Source organism: Geotrypetes seraphini, chromosome 3 (genome assembly GCF_902459505.1).
Source record: "Geotrypetes seraphini chromosome 3, aGeoSer1.1, whole genome shotgun sequence".
NCBI classification, from domain to species: domain Eukaryota; kingdom Metazoa; phylum Chordata; class Amphibia; order Gymnophiona; family Dermophiidae; genus Geotrypetes; species Geotrypetes seraphini.
Window position 1 is genome coordinate 147,668,691 of NC_047086.1, and position 20,072 is coordinate 147,688,762.

General features: G+C 42.5%; 1 protein-coding gene across 1 annotated transcript in view; it reads right to left on the reverse strand.

Annotated features, from left to right (window-relative positions):
• Positions 1 to 19,704, reverse strand: part of HSF2 (heat shock transcription factor 2) — a 75,764-nt gene extending 56,060 nt beyond the window's left edge. Inside the window, exons 1-4 of the mRNA XM_033937573.1 lie at positions 19,564 to 19,704; positions 4,671 to 4,732; positions 4,496 to 4,580; positions 2,634 to 2,803 (exon numbers count right to left, since the gene is read on the reverse strand). Of these exons, the coding sequence (XP_033793464.1) occupies positions 2,634 to 2,803; positions 4,496 to 4,580; positions 4,671 to 4,732; positions 19,564 to 19,704 (458 nt within the window). The remainder of the gene's footprint in view (positions 1 to 2,633; positions 2,804 to 4,495; positions 4,581 to 4,670; positions 4,733 to 19,563) is intronic.
• Positions 19,705 to 20,072: the final 368 nt, after the last annotated feature.

Below are 20,072 nucleotides of genomic sequence, written 5' to 3' on the forward strand. Positions count from 1 at the left end.
CCGTAGCATGGAATGTTTGCTATTATAAACTATAACATTAACCGGTAGATCAAACGAAGTATCGAGGACAAAATAATCTAAATACAGTTACCGTAGTTACGGTAAAGTTGTAAATGAACAAAGTTTACAGGTTTATTCAGTCATCATCATCACAGTCATCTGAATCCTTGAATCTATCAAAATCTGAATTGTCATCATCGTCATTAAATAAAGTGAGCACGGCCTGCAGACGATCCTCGTTTATTTCCGAAGTGATATCGTCATCGCTGATATCCGTGTTGTTGCCTCCTTCCGCTGCACTGGTAGTAGCCGTAGTGTCATTGGTTTCATAAACAATGCCCGCTTTTCTAAATCCGTTTGCAATAGTATCTGGTGTTATTTTGTCCCATGCTGAAGCCACCCACTTGCAGACTTCTATGAAAGTTGCCCGCTTCAGCCGCCCCGCGGGTGTGTACTCGTGCGTGCTGCTCTGCATCCACTCCTCCCACTCCTTTCTAACAAAAGTCTTGAATGGATGATTCACTGCGATGTCAAGTGGCTGCAGCTTATACATCAGGCCTCCAGGTATCACAGCGATGTGGGCACCAGTAGAATTAATGTAGGCCTGAACATTTTTTTCTTTGTGGGCAGCCATGGCATCAAAAATTAACAAGGATTTTTTTGCAAAGAATCCACCCTGTCTTGCCCTAAAGCATTTATCTACCCACAATCTCATTAAGTCGCAGTCCATCCATCCCTTCTTTTTGCAGTGCACAACCACACTGGTGGGCAGCTTTTCACGGGGCATAGTGACCCTTTTGAAAATGAGCATGGGCTTTAACTTAACCCCGTTAGCTGAGCAACCAAGAACTACTGTAAAACACGTTCTTTCATGCCCAGTTGTGGTGATGGCAACAGATTTAGTATCTGTGGGGGCTACGGTTCTTGTCGCTGGAATGTCGAATGCCATTGGAATTTCATCCATGTTGATGACGTCCTTTGCAGTGATGGCAAGTTCAGATATTTCTTTGGCGACAAAGTCACGGAAATCAATCAATTTTTGCTGCCAGTCATCCGGAAGTCGCTGGCCAACAGTTGTTCTCATTCGAACTGATAGTCCGTTCCTTTTCATAAATTTTGAGATCCATGTGAAGCCAGCTTTGAAGTCGGGTATTCCTTTTCCATTGGCAAGTAGTTTTGCCTTCATCTGAATCGCAACAGTAGAGACTGATTGATTTTGCTCCCTTCTCGCCAGAATCCACTGCTTCAAGTCATCCTCCAGCTGAGGCCATTTTGGTTTGGCCCCACGATGTGCCCGTTTGCGCGGATTGCATTTCTCCAGTTCCTTCTTATCTTTTCTCCATTCATGCACCGATGTTTCTCCAACATCGAACTCTCTCGCTGCGGCCTGGTTGCCTATTTCCTCAGCTTTCGCAACGACTTTAAGCTTAACGTCCGCTGTAAATGACTTTCGTCTCATTCCTGGCATTATGGCGGTAAATTTAAATTTAATTGATAAACTCTACTACCGGGTAGATAAATGCAGAATACCAATCTGAAGAGATCAAATTAAAATGTGGGCTCTACATGCAGCATTAATCTTTTATAGGCTTTCCCAAAGGCTGAGATGCTTTTGTATAGTCAAAATAGTATTCACTGGGCAAATTACAAGGCCAGATAGAGGGGAGCCACAGCCACGTGGTGAAAAGCACACCGCCAGAAAAAACGCCTTGGTGACAGGTCAAAAGCGCGCCCCCACAACCCGGCGCAGAAAACTGAGCGGCAAGCATGCTCAGACTATTGCGCATGCTTACAGAGCTGGGAACAGGGCAGGGCGGGTGAAAGGAGAGTCGGGGCAGCGAACGGAGAGACGGGGCAGCCAGAGGAGAGTCGGGGCAGCGAACGAAAAGTCGGGGCAGCCAGAGGAGAGTCGGGGCAGTGAACGGAAAGTCGGGGCAGCCAGAGGAGAGTCGGGGCAGCGTACAGAAAGTCGGGGCATCCAGAGGAGAGTCGGGGCGGCGAAAGGAGAGTCGGGGCGGGTGAAAGGAGAGTCGGGGCGGGTGAAAGGAGAGTCGGGGCGGGTGAAAGGAGAGTCGGGGCAGCATGCGCAGTATACCCGTGTGCGCGGTATATAATAATTTTTTAACATAGATTTGTGTTCCCCGCGCGCTATACCCGTGTGCGCGTTTTACACAGGTGCGCAGTATATGGGTAAAAATACGGTATTATCATCATCATCTAGATTCTCTGTTTCCCAAAGGGGTCAAATACAAACAAATATCTATCTATATAGCCATTAGAACTCGCCTTCCTATAACTATTAGGACTGAGTTGATCTATCTCAGATTTGGAAAAAAAATTAAAACTTTTTATTTCCCAGTTTACAGCATCCTGCTATATAACCACTCCTATTATCTTAAGGATGGCAATCTGTATACCCCACTGTCTATACCTTAACATGTGTAAACCTCCAAGATCGTAATCTGTATGATATTTCAAATCCCCCTATATGGGCTTTTTCACTTGTAAATCGCCTTGAACCTGTACTGGTAAAGAGTGATACAGAAATTTAGATTAGCTTCAGTAGGATATGCATAACTTGTCTTCAGAGCCTTTGGGACACATATCTGCATGCAAGCATTAACCTGGTTTACCTGTTCAAATCAAAGACAGAATCCTCGTGTGTGTCATGACTGACAGCTGGATTTGCTTCTATTTCTTCTTCATCATCCTCCTCCACCATATCATCTGTGACATCATAAATAATTATATCATCTGTAATCTGGCCTCTCTTTTTCAATCCCTCTGATTGCTTAACAGGGGTCTATAAAAAGAAAAAAAGCTTTTGTAAAAATCTCTTTATTAGGCAATGCTGAAAGCTTTGATCCACTTTACAGCTCTATGTGGGAATCGCTACAGACCTACCTAATCTCTGGCTCTCATCCTCCATTCTTTCTCTATGTTCACACAATATTAGCCTGTAGGAGTTACCCTGACAATTTAGAATCACACTGCAACTGCTTTCCATAGGTACCAACAACCTACTAGATTGAGTGATCTTTGGAAATGAGAAATGGTATGTCAATTTAGATCAGTCTTGTAAACTTTGTCAAGCCGCAGCACACTAAACGTAGTGGCTGCAGCTCGAGGCATCCGGAAGTGCATGTCAATGTCTGCGCATGCATGAAGGCCTTACAGACTGGCCCTGAGCCACCAGTGGGGGGTTGCAGGAAGGAAAAACGCATGGTGAGGAGAGGCATTTACGCTGGCTGATTGCATACATGATGTGCCTCTCGCTGCAAGAGACATATTCTGTAGGCAGCCAGCCAGTGCTCCTCCCCGGCGTCTCGCGGCACACCTGAAACCTCAGGAGGTACACTAGTGTGCCACAGCATACAGTTTGTGATACACTGATTTAGATACTACTTCAAAGACATGCCTGACCTACATTTTAATCTTCCAGATACCAATCAAGTAAGCTGGCTCATGACTACATTACCATACTTAAATGTATTTTGCAGAATTTTGATGTTCAGCTACAAGCAACAAAACTATCAGCTATCAATGAAGTGTTGTGTAATACTGCACATCATCTCTACATCTCGGTAGTTCTAAACACACAGATCAACCATGCTGTCCATAGGAAACATCTTCTGCACTATGGTTCATTCCTTTTGGATTCGTATATGGGACACTATAAAATCTATTACCAAATGTTCAGAAGATATTTCCATGGACATTATAATCCTTCGTTCTCAACATCCTTGTTTTGCACTATCAAACTGTCCTCCTAAACTCATTGACACCATGTTTGTGACAGCTCTTATGCACATTTTGAAAAATTGGAAGTCATCCACACTACTAGACTACACCTTTTGGTGGAACTCTTTGAGCATGTACCACAAATTCGAATCATATGCATATGAAAAGAATATGATATCCCGTTTCTCTACAAATTTGGTGCGAAATAAATCACCTTGGTCATTCTTAGATTCATATGTTCACTCTGCCTCGTAGACACTTCTGCCACTCTCTCACTCTCTCTCTTTTTTTTTTTTTTTTCTTTTCCTTTCTTTTATTTCATCATCTCTGCTTCATCTATCCTTTCTATTTCTTTTCTTAGCAGTTTCAAATACATTGAATTCTTCTTACTAGTCTGTTATATGCAAATGAATGCAATTATGGTTTCTCTTGTTTATACATCACTATTTTTTTTTATTCAATCTTTATGTACTTGAACTGCTTTTTGTATATTATTTATAATATTCAATAAAATTATTGAAATAAAAAAAAAAAGGAAACATCTTCTGACTGCTATTTCTCCAGAAGCAGCAAATGCCAACTAAGAGAGTGAATCTGAACCAGGAAGAGTCCAGGCAGAGGTGCTATCATTAGGCCAGTCTTACAAGGTCATGCTACTGTACTATTAAGTTGGACTTATACAAGTTGCAAAAGTGGAAACAAATTTAGTTAAAATATGAAGTTAAGAAAAAGAAATAAAAGCTTTGCAAATTACATGGCTGCTGCTCCCTGCAGGTTCTTTGATGATCTGCTGTATCTGGTTTGATTTAGGAGATCCATTCGTATTTAGAAGCAATGGCCTACAAGCAAAATTAAAGCAATTAGAAATATTATTACAAAGAGATGTTTTATGATTAAATAACCACCACAAGTTTTAGGATGCCACTTACCGTTTTCGTTTTAGATTCACTAATCTATTGTTCTGAACCAATGTAACAATGAACTGTATGACCTAAGAGAAAAAAGGATGTTCTTCCTGTTAGACAAAACTTTGGTGTTATGTTGCAGCACAAATATCAAAAACTAGAACAGGTTAAGGAAATGAGATTTGAAAGGGAACAGAAACAGAAGCATCTTTAGAAATTATTCAGAGATGAAGTGGGGATCTACATTATGGCAACAGAAGGTAAAGTGGAGAAGGTTAGCCAGTCCTTATCTGATCTCATTCTATTACACCTCAGGCTATTAGAATATCTTAGCATTTCCTCTCCCTACCTATGACAGCTGAATTCTGGACAGAACTTGCCCATTTACAAGTGCCTGTGAAAGACTTTGGATATGTTGGCATCACATCGTATCCAATTTGTGCAGTATTATTTTTTTCATGGACAGATACTGAATTAAGGATTTGATATAAACTGTTCTTCCAGTTTGGAAAATATATAGGTCAGCATTTTAACTTAGCAAAGTGTTTTTATATAAGTTTTTGTATCTTACATTTTAGGTAAAAGATTTTGCTTAAAAAAATTAAGGAGAAATTAGGTTCTTACCTGCTAATTTACTTTCTTTTAGCTTCTCCAGACCAGTAGAGGTTAATCTTTACGAATGGGTATATATCCATCATGACCAGCAGGTGGAGACTGAAGAGATATAACGTGTTTATATTACTGCTAAGTGAACCATAAATCCTTCTACAGCACCCTCTCTCTCTCTCTTCCATATGGCATCTTCCTTCTTTCTATGCTCCTTCCATAAACTATCCCGTGCCTCTTCTCTACTTTGTACATGATTGATTTCAACTCTGTCATCTCTCCGTTTTTCTATCTCTGTCACCACCCCCTCCCCTATGCTCTGGCATCTCTCTCTTCTCCTTTCTTTCCTTCCCAACTCACAGTCTGGCATCATCCCTTCCCTGATTCCCGGCATCTCTCTCCTTTCCTTTTCTTCCATCTCTCCCTCGCCTTCCATGCTCTGACATCTCCTCCTTCCTTTTCCCTTGGTCTGGCATACCTTCCTCCTTCCCTTCAAGCCCTAGCATTTCCTCCCTCATCTTCCTTCATCACTCTCCCCAATTCTCTCCCCCTCTGCTCCCTTTCCTCCTTGTCTCCCAAGGCCTGGTGTCCTGAACTACATCGGGCAACAGCAGCATTCACAATTCACTGCTGTTGCCGGCTTCAGGCCTTCCTCTCTGTCAGGTCCTGTCTTCATGAAAACAGGAAGTAGGCAGGACCCGGCAGAGAGCAAGGCCTGAAGCCGGCAACAGCAGCGAATTGTAAACGCTGCTGCTGCCCGAAGAAGGTAATGGAGCACCGAGGCAGACCACTTCTCCCCCCTCCCAGCCGAACCCCCGCTGACCCTCCTATCTCTCCCTCCCGACCCTCCCAGCGAGTTGACAACCTCTCTCCAGTAGCATCGGCAGCCGCAGCAAGCTAAACAGGCGGCTTCGCTGCTTTCTCCTGCCCGCGAATCCCTCTGCCGCGTCACCGATGACATCATCAGTGACGCTTCGCCGGCAAGAGAAAGCTGCGAAGCAGCCTGTTTAGCTTGCTGCGGCTGCTGACGCTACTGGAGGGAGGTTGTCAACTCGCTGGGAGGGTCGGGAGGGAGAGATAGGAGGGTCAGCAGGGCCTGAATCCAGGCTGCGATCACCTGTCCCGTTGTCCCCACTCACAGCTTTGGGATACCCTCTCTGAAAACGGGACATTTCGGCGTCCCGAAGCTGTGAGTGGGGACAACGGGACAGGGGACGTGAAAAAGGGACTGTCCCGTTCAAAACGGGACGTATGGTCACCTTTGGCACATACAAAATTTAGTTGATGGGACCAAAGACTGGGCAAGCTAGGCATCAGACTGTCCATTCCACCCAATAATCCAAACCCCACCATTGTAGTAAACTCAAACACTGTTCTCCTTTTGTCCTATGTGTCTGTCATAGGACAAAAGGAGAACCGTCTCTTGCATGTACAATGTGCAGCACTGTGTGCATCTGGTAGCCCTATAGAAATAATAAATTGTTGTTGTTATCCAATTGATGAAAGCACAGTTCAACAAAACAGACAGCTGCCAACTTACCCATGTTTTCCCGAAAATAAGACAGTGTCTTATATTAATTTTGGGTCCAAAAAACACACTAGGGCTTACTTTTGGGGATGTCTTATTTTTTTCATGAACAACAATTATCTCTTCCTTCCTCTCCACCCCAATTCTTCCTCTTTATTTTATCCCCTCCCCCCCATGTGCAGCATATTTCCTCCCTTCTCATCCATCCCCTTGTGCAGCATCTTTCTACTACTCCTTTCCATCCCTCTGTGCAGCAGAACCCCACTGACCCTCCCACCATGAGATTGACATACCTCTGCTCCGAGGCCTCCTAAAGCAGCAGAGGTGGGGGTTGCTGAATCGACAAGTCCATTTTTTTTTCCAACCAATCAGACAGCACTAGTGTCAGGGAGTGTCAGGTACATTCGTGGGGGGGAGGGGGGCTTTTGGGGGGTCAATCTTAACTAAGGCTTATTTTAGGGGTAAGGCTTATATTAGGAGCGTACCTAGCATATGTGACACCCGGGGCCCATCATTTTTTGCCCCCCCCCCCCCATCTGTACGAAAAACATGATTTTTAGTAACAAGCCACACGTCACACATGAATACCTAGGAAAAGGCAGCATCTTTCATACTGCAGTGAGCAGTACAACAGCAATACACCCATTGTAAAACTAAACAAGCCAGACTAGTACAGATCAATCCTACACCGTCAATCCTAACAGAAAACCATGTCTTTCGAACACACAGAACACAGAAAACACCTTCGCCTAGTATGGAATGTCATCACAAATTAACCCCTCCCCCTTTTACAAAACTGTAGTGTGGATTTTAGCCACGGTGGTAACAGCTCTGACGCTCATGGAATTCTGAGCATCAGAGCTGCTACCACCACGGCTGGCGCTAAAAACGCTCCACAGTTTTGTAAAAGGGGGATAAAATAGAAATACATAGACGAAGGTTAAATTGAACCAGCAAGAAGCTGGACTCTGCATACAATGCAACACCACAGAAATAGTGACACATGTCTCCTAAAGCAATAAATAAATAGAAAATTTTTGTTCTACCTTTGTCTTCTCTGGTTTCTGCTTTCCTCATCTTGTTACTCTCTTCCTTCCATCCACTGTCTGCCATCTCTCTGCCCCTATATGGCATATTTTCTCCTTCTATGCCCCTTCCAGAAACTGTATGCCTCCCCCTTCCATCTCTCCTTTCATCCCCATTGGTCTGGCATCTCTCTCCTCTCTCTTCTGCAATCCCTTTCTTCCCTCATTTTCCTTTTCAATTTATTTTCTGCAGCCAACTAGATTACGTTCTTACTACCCTCTCATCAATTTCCTTTTTTACTGTCTACCTACAGCTCACCACCTCTTTCCCTCACCCCCTCCAGTATTTCCCTAACTCAATCCTTTTCCCTCCATCATGTGCCCTTCTTTTATTTATCCCCTCCTTCCATCATGTGCCCTCTTTCTCTACCCCTTCCATCTAGTACCTTCTCCTCTCTGTCCACTTCCATCGACTGCTCCCCTCTTTCTCGCCTCCAATTTCCTTCCACCATTTGCTCCCTTATCTCTCCCATCTGCACTTCCAGCCAGCATAGGCTCCCCCCTCTACCCGCCACATTATCATCCAATGTCTGCCCTTTCTCTCTCCATCCATCCCTCTTCAATCAGCATCTGCTCCCTTTCTTTTCCTCCAATCCAATTCCATCCAGCATCCTTTCCTCTTATGTCTCTCTCCCCTTTCCCTGTACATCAATTCCATCAGCACCACCCTTCCATACTATCCTGCCCCTTTCTCTCCCTGCACCACTCTTTCACTCCAGCAGTCCTGCTCCTTTCTCGCAATGACTGTAGTTGCCAGTCCACCCCACTCCGACGTACTAGCTCTGGAGCAGAGTCAGCAGCCACGTGCTGGAAGGTCCCGCGATGACTCCAGGCTTTGCTCTGGAAGAAGTAAGTTACGTCGGAGGGGGTTGACCCGGCAGACGTAGGGAGTTGTGGCAAGGACCCACGATGACTGCATCTGCCGGGTCCACCCCCTCCGACATAACTTACTTCTTCCGGAGCAAAGCCGGCAGACAAGTCATCGGGGGACCTTCCTGCACCTCAGCGCAGCTGCTGACTCTGCTCTAGAGCAGTGGTTTTCAACCTTTTTACACCCGTGGACCGGCAGAAATAAAATAATTATTTTGTGGACCGGCAAACTACTAAGACTGAAATAAAAAAAAACACATTTCCACCCCGTTTCCGCAAGCTCAGTCGCCGCAAACCATCTGATCCCATCCGCACAAGTCTCAGTTATGATTTTATATTGAACATATTTTATTAAAGTATAAAAAGAAACAATATTCTGTACAATTGTCATTTTATAAATATAAATATACAGAGCAAGGACCAACAAAACCCCTGTCTCCCCTCCCCTTCACATATATCCCCTCTACTATAAAGAAAACTGTACAAGCCAAATTATTATAGAATGTTACACAGAAATATCATGCTAACAGAATACTGCAGTCACACATGACAGGAATAGTGTTATGGGAGTGCAACTAGGGCAACTGCCCTCTGATTCGAGAGAGCCCTAAGCCAGCAGGAAGCTAAAGAAGCACTGCCAGGGCTTTGCAGTCCCCAGTTATGTCTCTAGCAGGATATATAGTTCAAATCTGATATATTCTAATGACAAAATAGAAATAAAATGATTTTTTTCTACATTTTGTTGTCTCTGGTTTCTGCTTTTATCTTCTTTTCACTCTTTTCCTTCCAGTGTCTGCCCTGTGTCTTCAATCTAGCATCTGCCTGTTCCATCCACTGTCTGCCCCTTCCAGAAACTGTCTGTCTCCCCCTGCCATCTCTCCTCTAGACCCCCCCCCCCCTTTGGTCTGGCATCCATCATCTTCCCTCTGTTCCCTCATGGTCTGGCATCTTTCTCCTTTCATCTCTCTTTCCCTCCCCCCTGTGGTTTTTAGCATCTCTCTCTTCTCATTTCTTCCACTCAGATCTGATATCTCTGTCTCCTTCCCCGTTCTCTGGCATCTCTCTCTACTCTCTCTCTCTTCCCTTCTCTGGTCTTCCTTCTTTATTTTCTTCCTCCGTCTAAATTAAATTCTTTCTTATTATGCAGTCTTCAGTTTCCCTCTTTTCACTATGTCTACCCACAGCATGCCACCCCTTTCCTTCACCCTTCCACTATCTCACTAACTCTATCTTCTTCCCCCATCCAGCATATGTCTTTTTTCTTTATCCCTCCTTCCATCCAGTATGTATCCTCTTTCTCCACTTCCATTCAGCATTTGCTCTCACTTCTCCCCACTTCCATCATCTGCCCTCTTCTCTCTCCCCACTTCCATCATCTTCCCCTTCTCCCAACTTCCATCATCTGTCCTCTTCTCTCTTCTCATTTCCATCATCTATCCCTTCTCTCCACTTCCATCATCTGCCCCTTCTCCCCACTTCCATCATCTTCCCTCTTCTCTCTCCCCTTTTTCCCCACTTCTATCATCTGCCCCCTTCTCTCAATCTCTCCATCTCCCTTCCTTACCTTTCCGATTTTGGCAACAAGATCGGCAATGCCCCCCCTCCCCCGACGATGACACTTAAGATCGGCAACGGGCCTCCTTCTACCCCCGGCATCAACAGAACTTCAGATCGGCAACACGGTGCTCAGTCAAAAGCGGAAACAGGAAGCTGAGTCAGAGGGAAGCTTTTGACACGTGAGTACCTAGGAAAAGGCAGCATCTTACATACTGCAGTGAGCAGTACAACAGCAATACACTCATTGTAAAACTAAACAAGCCAGACTAGTACAGATCAATCCTACACCGTCAATCCTAACAGAAAACCATGTCTTTCGAACACACACGGGGAAAAAATCTGTCCCCGTCACTGCACCGTCCTCTTCACCGCTCCATCACCGCCATTCCCTTCACCGCCCTGTCACCATCTTCGCAGCATTCATACAAGCCTCAGTACTGCAATATTTAGCTTGTTCCTTCCTTATAAATCAAAGTTCTGGCTGCTGAACTGGAGAAAGAGATGTTCAGCTGGCAGGGCTTTGTTTATAATTTTTTATCAACACAACTAATATACTACCTTTGTTGTCTGGTTTCTGCTTTCCCCATCTTCTCATTCAATTCCTTCCATCCACTGTCTCTCTTCTCTCTGCATCTTCCATTTGCTCTGCTACTGTGCCTCTGCCTTTCTCCCCCCTTCCAAATTGGTCTGGCACCCATCTTCTTCCCTCCTCTCCCCCCCATAGTCTGGCATCTCTGTCTTCTTTCCTTCCAGCATCTTCTCCCCACTCTCTGTTCCCCATTTCTCTTAAGCATCTTCTCCACACTCTGTCAACCATATTTCCCTTCAGCGTCCTTCTCTCCCTCTGTCTTCCCCATGTGCTTTCAGTGTCCTTCTCCCCCCTCTGTCTTTCCCATGTCCTTTCAGCATCCTTCTCCCCCTCTGTCTTCCCCATGTGCTTTCAGCGTCCTTCTCCCCCCTCTGTTTTACCCATTTCCCTTCAGCATCTTTTCCTCTCCACCTCACCTTTCCTCCCTTTCTCCCTCCCTGCCCCTTACCTTCGTGGCACTTTCACCCCCTCCCTTACCTTTCACACAGCACATTATTGAGGCACATTGGTTATCCATTTCACACAGACCTCTCCTCTTTTACGAACGCATAGCATGGGTTTCAGCACCAGCAGTGCTGGTAACTGCTCTGCCGCTCATAGAATTCCTATGAGCGTCGGAGCAGTTGCCATTGCTGCCGGCGCTAAAACCCATGTTATGCATTCGTAAAAGAGTGGGAGAGTGACATATAAAATATTGCCTCTTACCTTTAAGTCCAGATAGTAGCTTTCACCTGCATTTACTAATAGAATCCTTCTCCCATATACACCTTCTAGATCACTGCACTCCAGCTATCAAAACCTCCTGGCAGCTCCCTCTTTGCGTCATATTATATATGACACTACCCGTAAATCTATCTTCTCAGTCACAGCACCTACCCTATGGAATGCTTTGCCTGCACAGATTTGTCAAGAAACTTTGCTGGATAAATTTTAATCAAATCTTAAATCTTTTTTAATTTAAACATGCGTATAATTTATGAAGATAAAGGGTTCATTTGATAATATTTCTATCAATATAAGACTAAGGGCTGCTTTTACAAAGGTGCGCTAGCGGTTTTAGCATGCGCTAAAATGCCGCACGTGCTAGCTGCTATACCTCCTTTTAAGCAGGCGGTATTTTTTCAGTTAGCGCGCGCTAATCCTTTGTAAAAGGAACCCTAAGACTTTTCTCTCAATCAAATATTAATTAGTTTTAATTCTGCATTTTTTTAAAATTGTTTGATTTTGTATTTTAAATTTAAATTTGTATTTATATTTTTAATGTAAACCACTTAGATACTAGATAAGCGGTATATCAAATTTGAAATAGGCATGAAACTTGAGCAGTATTATATAAACCTAGTGTAACTGTATTATTTCTCCACTGACCTGATGATGATGACCTGAAGATAACTCTTGAAAGCATATCAAAGATGCATTAAGTTAGTCCAAAACCTGTATAAACAGACCTTATTAGGTTGGTGGTAAGTTTCCTAGATAGAGTAAGTTCACAAACTCAGTATAGGACACTAGGTGGTGCAATGGTTACACCAAATGTTTTAGAGACTGTTTCAGGTCCCTGTAGAAACATTTCATGTATGTGAGAATATTTCTCTGATATACTCTGTACTACCTTTACACACTATTGACACAGTCTGCTTCATTATCCCGACCATTAAACAAATGGCACAGTGAAAGAGAGAAATACAGCACCATTTTGCATTCTGAAGATGTCATCCTCCTTGTAAAACATTTTGTTTTGCTGTAGCTGAAAACAAACTTTGGGATATTTGTCATTGGAGATAGGGGGTGGGGGAAAGTGATTCTTTTCAGTCCCTTAGAATAACTTGCAGCTCAGTGCATATGCATATTTAATTTAATTTAATTTAATTCTTATATACCGCTAATAACTGTGAGGTTTCTAAGCGGTTTACAAAAATGATGCATTAAAAGATACAATAAATAAAAATAAATAAGATAGGTACTTGGAAATTCCCTAACTGTCCCAAAGACTCACAATCTAACTAAAGTACCTGAAGAAACAATTTATGAAAAGTAAAGATAAAAATATAAAGACAGAGGTAGAGATAGAGATAGAAATGAATATTCCAACAAGATGGCGGCCAGTTAGGTCATCTTCTGTGCTGTCTCCCTTGTCCTGCTTTTGTTTTTGTTTTATTTTGCCTTTGTTGATTTTTCTTTTAAATTTCTTTTTTGTTTATATGTTTATCTGATTTGGATTGAGGTGTTCCTGAGGGTTAGGATGAGGTGCGATTTGGATGTGTGTTTATATACATAAAGGTTGACAGCTTCATTTTCCTTAACTCCCCATTGATCACAGTGGCGGTTCAACAGAAGAGATCAAGTGTCAATTAGCACTGGGGTGTGCTGCCATGATGAGCATGGACCAAATATGGAATTGCAAGAACGTCTCAATCATCATCAGACAAAGACTGATCACTGCCATTGTGATCCTAATCACGACATATGGCTGCAAGATATGGATATTCATGAAAGCAGATAGAAGAAAAATCGATGCATTCGAGCTGTGGTGCTGAAGAAGAGTTCTACAAATCCCATGAACTGCTAGGATCACCAACAAAGATGTTCTTGATCATATAAACCCAGAGTTGTTCACCCTCTCCAAGGTAGGGAGTTGTTCACCCTCTCCAAGGTAGGGAGAACGAGAGGACACTCTCTAAAGTTGAAAGGAGATAGATTCTGTACGAACGTAAGGAAGTTCTTCACCCAGAGAGTGGTAGAAAACTGGAATGCACTTCAGAGTCTGTCATAGGGGAAAACACCCTCCAGGGATTCAAGACAAAGTTGGACAATTCCTGCTCAACTGGAACATACGCAGGTGAGGCTGGGCTCATTTAGAGCACTGGTCTTTGACCTAGGGGCTGCTGCATGAGTGGACTGCTGGGCACGATGGACCACTGGTCTAACCCAGCAACTTTCTTATGTTCTTATGTTGTCCCTGGAAGGCAAGATTACCAGACCGAAACTGACCTACTGTATTTTGGACATGTGATGAGGGTAAATTCAATAGAAAAGGAAGTGCTACTCGGATGGTCAGTGGTAAAAGGAGCAGACTAAGTCAAAATGCATATGCATATGATTGAACAAACTTCAAAAGGTTCTTTAAGCAGTCTAAATGATGATATACTTAATTGGTTTAGTTGTAACAAAATAACTTATCTTTATTGAGGGTTCCAATGTGGCCCATTTCATTCCTGCATCAGGGAACCAATATGCAAGATTCAAACAAGATGCCCTTTGAGCGCAGTGGAAGAAGCTTGCACTTTTGAAGGCGCTGATTAAACTTTTTGAGACAGACGCCACCTTTAAAATCCTTGTGCAGGAATGAAATGGGCCACATTGGAACCCTCAATAAAAAGTTCTTTTGTTACAACTAAACCAATTAAGTATATCATCATTTAGACTGCTTAAGCAGTGAAGAAAGAACCTTTTGATGTTTGTTCAATCATATGCAATGATTGGGCGGTGAGGCGATATTCTTTGGGTTTGCCCCTTGGTTTTGCCTCTATGAAGACATACTCAGTACTTTAAGGATTTTGAATTACCTATAGGAGAGTGATTTTTTATAGTTTCCAGTGGTAAAAGGAAGCAGGGGAGACCAAAGGCCCGTTGGCTGGATACCATCAAGAATGACAAGGGAATGAACATCAAGCAATTGAAAGAAGCCGTGGAAAACAGGGAAGCATGGTGAGGACAGGCCTACAGAGTATCCAAGGGTCGGACATAACTGAATGGATAATAGTAATAGTATACATAAAGGACTAAATTCTGTACATGGCACCCAAATTTGGGCACAAAAAAATGTGTTCTGAACGTTATTCTATAAATGACACTCTGACATGGGCAATGTTTATAGAATAATGCATAATACAGAGATCTGCACCCAACTTTAGGCGCAAGGATTTACACATGGTATAAATCCCCATGTCTAAATTAGGCATGGAGCTCCCAAATTCTATCATAGTGTATATATCTTTAGTAAATGCCCCCCGATCTGCCTATGCCCCTCCCATGGCCACATCCCTTTTAAGTTGCGTACTAAAGGAATTACGCATGCATCTTTATGGCATAGTGCTTAGCAAGATGCACATGTAAATCCAAACTGTTGCCAATTAACACTCAATTATTGGTGCTAATAGGCTTATTGCTCAATTAAATTGCTTGTACATTTATATAATTCCCCTGAACATAAAAGGGGAAATGCGTGCATGCTAAAGAGCCAGTGCAAATATGTGTATACTTTTCTTGACATAATTTTCTTGCACTCACACTCTCTGTTGACCTCTTGCATCTCTTCTCTCTTCTGATGGATTGAGTCATGTAACTTCTATCTCCAACGTAAATGTTTTTGTAACCTTCACTTCTAATGTAATAGTTTTGTAAACCACTTAATACGCATGTACAAGTGGTATATTCAATGTAATAAATCCAATCCAAACATATTTCCCAGTGGCGTAGCTAGAAGGCAGTTTTTTGATGGGCCAGTGGGTGGAATGGGTGGGTATGATGCAATTCTTCTCTGCTCTCTGCACCCCACCCCCCACAAATTAAAAAAAACTGAATAACTTAGCTGACAGGGAGTCCCAAGCCCTGCAAGCTGAAGACATCCTCAGTCCGCCAAACCCCCAGGCCGACAGAACACCGAGGCAAGACAGTAGCAGCGCTCCCTACTGTCGGCTCCAGCAGCCCACATATGCCCAGTTCTCACCCAGGGAAGCTGGGCAAGTCATTTTCACTCTCCATTGCTTTCGCTACAAACTAGAGATACCAAGGATGGACTGTCCAAAGAGTGAGATATACTGGCAATCCCCAGATTCTGTATGGGTTGCCCAGATTTGGGCAGAAATCACAGATATGTACGTAAAATAGTCAATTAGGTACTAACAATCAATTATGGGAGTTAATTGGCACTAATTAGGAATTACACTTACGTCTGCCCTATACCCTATTCTAGGGGTGGGGAACGAGGTCCGCAATCCAGTCAGGTTTATAGGATTTCCCCAATGAATATGCATGAGATCTATTTGCATACAATGGAGGTAATCCATGCAATAGATCTCATGCATATTCATTGCTTTCAAATAGAAGCTATTAAGTTTCTAAAAATATATATATTGTTTATTATTATAATCTTAACTTTAAGCACTTCACTCTGTATCATATCACAACAATTCACATCATAGCAATATAATAATCATAGCATTAGAAACCTTCTCCCACAAGCACCCTCATAAAACTAACATTTCCCGATATTTAAAATATGCACAGTTCACACCAGTTCTTCTGTTGTTCAGTTATTTCAATTAGCAGCAATGTGCATAGTCCATATGCAATGTTGATGCATATTCATTGGGGAAATCCTGAAACCCCGACTGGATTGCAGCCCTATTCTATAGCATGCATACCTAATTTTCATAGCATGCAACTTAAAAGGGGCATGAGCAGATCAGGGGCATTTCCCAGAAATTAGGCGCAATGCTATCGAATACTGTTGTGCGATGCTATCTATGCTGGGTCCAGGGTTCACTGTGCTGGTAACAGCTTTACTGAACAGTCTTCACACATAGACTTTCTCCGAACCTCCTCAGGTTTTGTACTGAAAAGCAGGAACTCATCATGGAGCCAAGCTCTACTGAACTCACTGAATTATGTTGGCATTTGTCTGAGGATCCCCTTCAGTAAATGTTTACTTCTGTAACCTTAGTGTTATGAGCCAGACTTTGTATTTTTTAAATAGCTTTCTTTAATAACTTGAGTTAAAAAAATAAACACTCATAATTTGATGATTTCAAGGCAGTCCAACTTTGTGTACAGAATCTTCTTACTCTACCAGCACATCTTATCCAAATGGAAGCTGGGAGTATGTCCACACACTTTGTGGGGAATAACACTGTGCTCCAGACTTAGATATTGAACCTAAGCTGTATTAAGTTAGTGGAAATAAAGAAAGGAAACCTGGTGAATGGATAATGCTAGACCCAAGTTTTCATGCAGCCATGTGCTCTTACAAAATGGATGCTGTTCTCTCTTAGAAGCTAAAGAAGGTCAGGCTTAAGCTCACTGGAGCAATTCTGGTCACCATATCTCAAAAAAGATACAGTAGAGTCAGAAAAGGTACAGAGAAGGGTAACAAAAATAATACAAGGGATGGGACGACTTCCCTATGGGAAAGGCTAAAGCAGCTAGGGCTCTTCAGCTTGGAGAAGAGATGGCTCAGGGGTGATATGTTAGAGGGGAATGGAAAGGATGGATGTGAATTGCTTGTTTACCCTTTCCAAAAATTCTAGAACTAGGGGGCATGTGATGAAGTTACTAAGAGGTAGATTTAAAACAAACTAGAGAAAATATTTCTTCACACAACATGTAATTAAACTCTGGAATTTATTGCTGGAGAATGTGGTGAACTCAGATAGTTTAGCAGGGTTTAAGAAAGATTTGGATAATTTCCTAAAAGAGAAGTCCATAGGTCATTATTGAGATGGCTTGGGGAAATCCACTGCTTATTCCTAGGATAAGCAGCATAAATTTTGTTTTACTACTTGGGATCTAGCTTGGTACTTGGGACCTGGGTTGACCACTGTTGGAAAAAAGATACTGGGCTTGATGGACCTTCGGTCTGTCTCAGAATGGCAATTCTTGTGTTCTTAAAACATCTGTACTGACTAAAAACCAGGAATTTGTGAATACCTCTTTTTATGAAAACTACTATTCAGCAAAACTCCAACAGCTCTTTGTATTTGCTCTCCAAAGGCTATGAAGGATGGGTGAATCAAGCCCTTTATTTGAAATGCTGTAATTTGCTGCTCATTTTAGGAAATTACAATCAGAGCAAAACCAGAATATAAATTTGCAGGTCTGTCTTACTTAAAATTATAAGAAATCTCATTTCAAAGAACTAACATGAATTTACATGTATTTATATACATGAGAAGATAACATTTCAATGGCAAATGACTTTCTGTGCAATGTTACCACTAACCACAAATTAGTACTAAAGACTAATTAGGGAAAACCATGAGTTAAAATTACAATTTTTGCTTTCTCAAACATAGGAAAAAGAATATCATGCATCCATTTTACACCCTGAAAACTTCAAAGCACCATATTGAACAACAACAAAAAAATCAGTGACTAACATTCTGTTAAAAGTTATCCAGATAACTTCATGCTGGATAGTGGTGTGGACTAATTTGTCTTCAAATATTTAGCTGGATCTTATTCACACTGCCACTATGCTGCTAGATATTTTGGCCCACCCTCGCCATGTCTTTAGCCATGTTCCCCCCCCCCTCCCCCCCCTGTTTTTGTCTCCGTCAAGTTACACAAAAAAAGTCTGCAAAGCTAACTGTATAAAGAGAAGAACTATTCAAAAACAAGGATTTATGTGGGTAAAATCCATCTTTTAAAATACGGAGTTCTTAATGCTCAACCGAGGATGAAAGAAATTGCTTTTTTCCTGGCATTGCTATAGAGAAAAAGAAGGAATTTTCCATGCAGTGTACTGACTCTTTAAAATCTATTTCCCAATTTGATCCAGTGTACTTGCTTTATGGGCTTACTATAGCTGCAGCAGACCCACAGTTGGCCAAGGCTAGTTCTAAGAGTCTCCACTCACTGTACTAGCTGGTTTGCATTGAAGATACTTCAAACCCATTCCAAGAATCTACATCAAATTACCTGTTTTTTTGCCTTTAAATGAAAAGCTCTACTCCATCAATCAAGTATGCAAGTTTATTACTTATTTAATACAAGAAATAATTTTGCATCTTGTCTCAGTTTATGCTTAATTTTAGGAGATCCAATATCTCAAAAAATAAAATATGCCATTAAGGCCGGGGGGGGAAGGGGGTTATGTTGAGGGCAGGAGGGTCTGGGATCCCTCCTGCCCGTATTGTAGTGGGGGGTGGGGGGTAGGGAGTCGCCAGGGCCAGGAGGGCTTGAGCTCCCTCCTGGCCAGATCGAGTCGGGGGGGGGGGGGTCGCCGGGGCCAGGAGGGCTTGGGCTCCCTCCTGGCCCGATTGTACTCGGTGGGGGGAGGCACGATCACCGGGGCAAGAGAGCTTGGGCTCCCTCTTGTTCCAATGTCGTCGGGGGATGCTGCGGGTGCCCGGGGCAGGGGGGCTTGGGTTCACAGATATGGGTAGGGTACAATTACACATTTCTTGGCCTGCCTTCAAAAATACCAGTTATAATTATTTAAAATGCTTTCCTCAAGAATGTCCATTTCATCAAAAGGTGAAAAAATGATTTACAAACTGTAACTTTAAAAAAAAACTTTATTGCTTTGAAAATACAAAAGTAACTCTAAGGAGAGTGTGGCATAGTGGTTAGAGCTACAGCCTCAGCACCCTGAGGTTGTGGATTCAAACTCTGTGCTGCTCCCTGTGACCCTGGGCAAGTCACTTAATTCTCTACTGCCCTAGGTACATTAAATAGATTGTGAGCCCACTGGGACAAAGAGGGAAAATGCTTGAAGTACCTGTATGTAAACCGCTTTGAATGTAGTTGTAAAACTACAAAAAGTCCCAAACACTTAATTTAATGGTCTGTTGAGAAAAATCCCAAGGTAAAAACCTTTGAGGGGAAAATTTGATAAATTGCGCATTGTTGTCTTCATGCAAAGCTTCCTTCCTGCCTGTCAGAAAGGCCATTACTCAATACCACTAATGGAGCTGTTGAAAAAGCATCACATTCTACCAGTTGTTTGGATTTCAGGCCTACAACATGTTTCACACTGCACAAGCTATCTCTCAGGATTTCATGGTAGACACAGCTCAGTGTAGGGATGGAATTCTGAAACATTTCACATCTGTTTTGAGTAGTCTGCCAAAGGAAATAATTGATGCTGTCAATGAATATTCTGGGATAATCTTACATAGCTGAGTTTCATAACATCAACAATAACAAGTTCTGATCATTGAACACATCTTTCCAAAAATAGAAAAAAATAATGCTTTGATCCAAATATTGGCTATAAATAAAATTTTTGTCTTATATTAGTCTCCCAGCTTCATTCCTGCTGTTTTTTTCTAGTTTTCCCATATACATATATGATATAACTAGTCTTTAAGCTCGTTACATTAACGGGTGCTAGAATAGATGTGTATGTCTGTCTCTCTGTCTCCTTAGCTGCTTCCTGTCAGTCTGTCTTTTTTCTTTGTCTCTCTGGC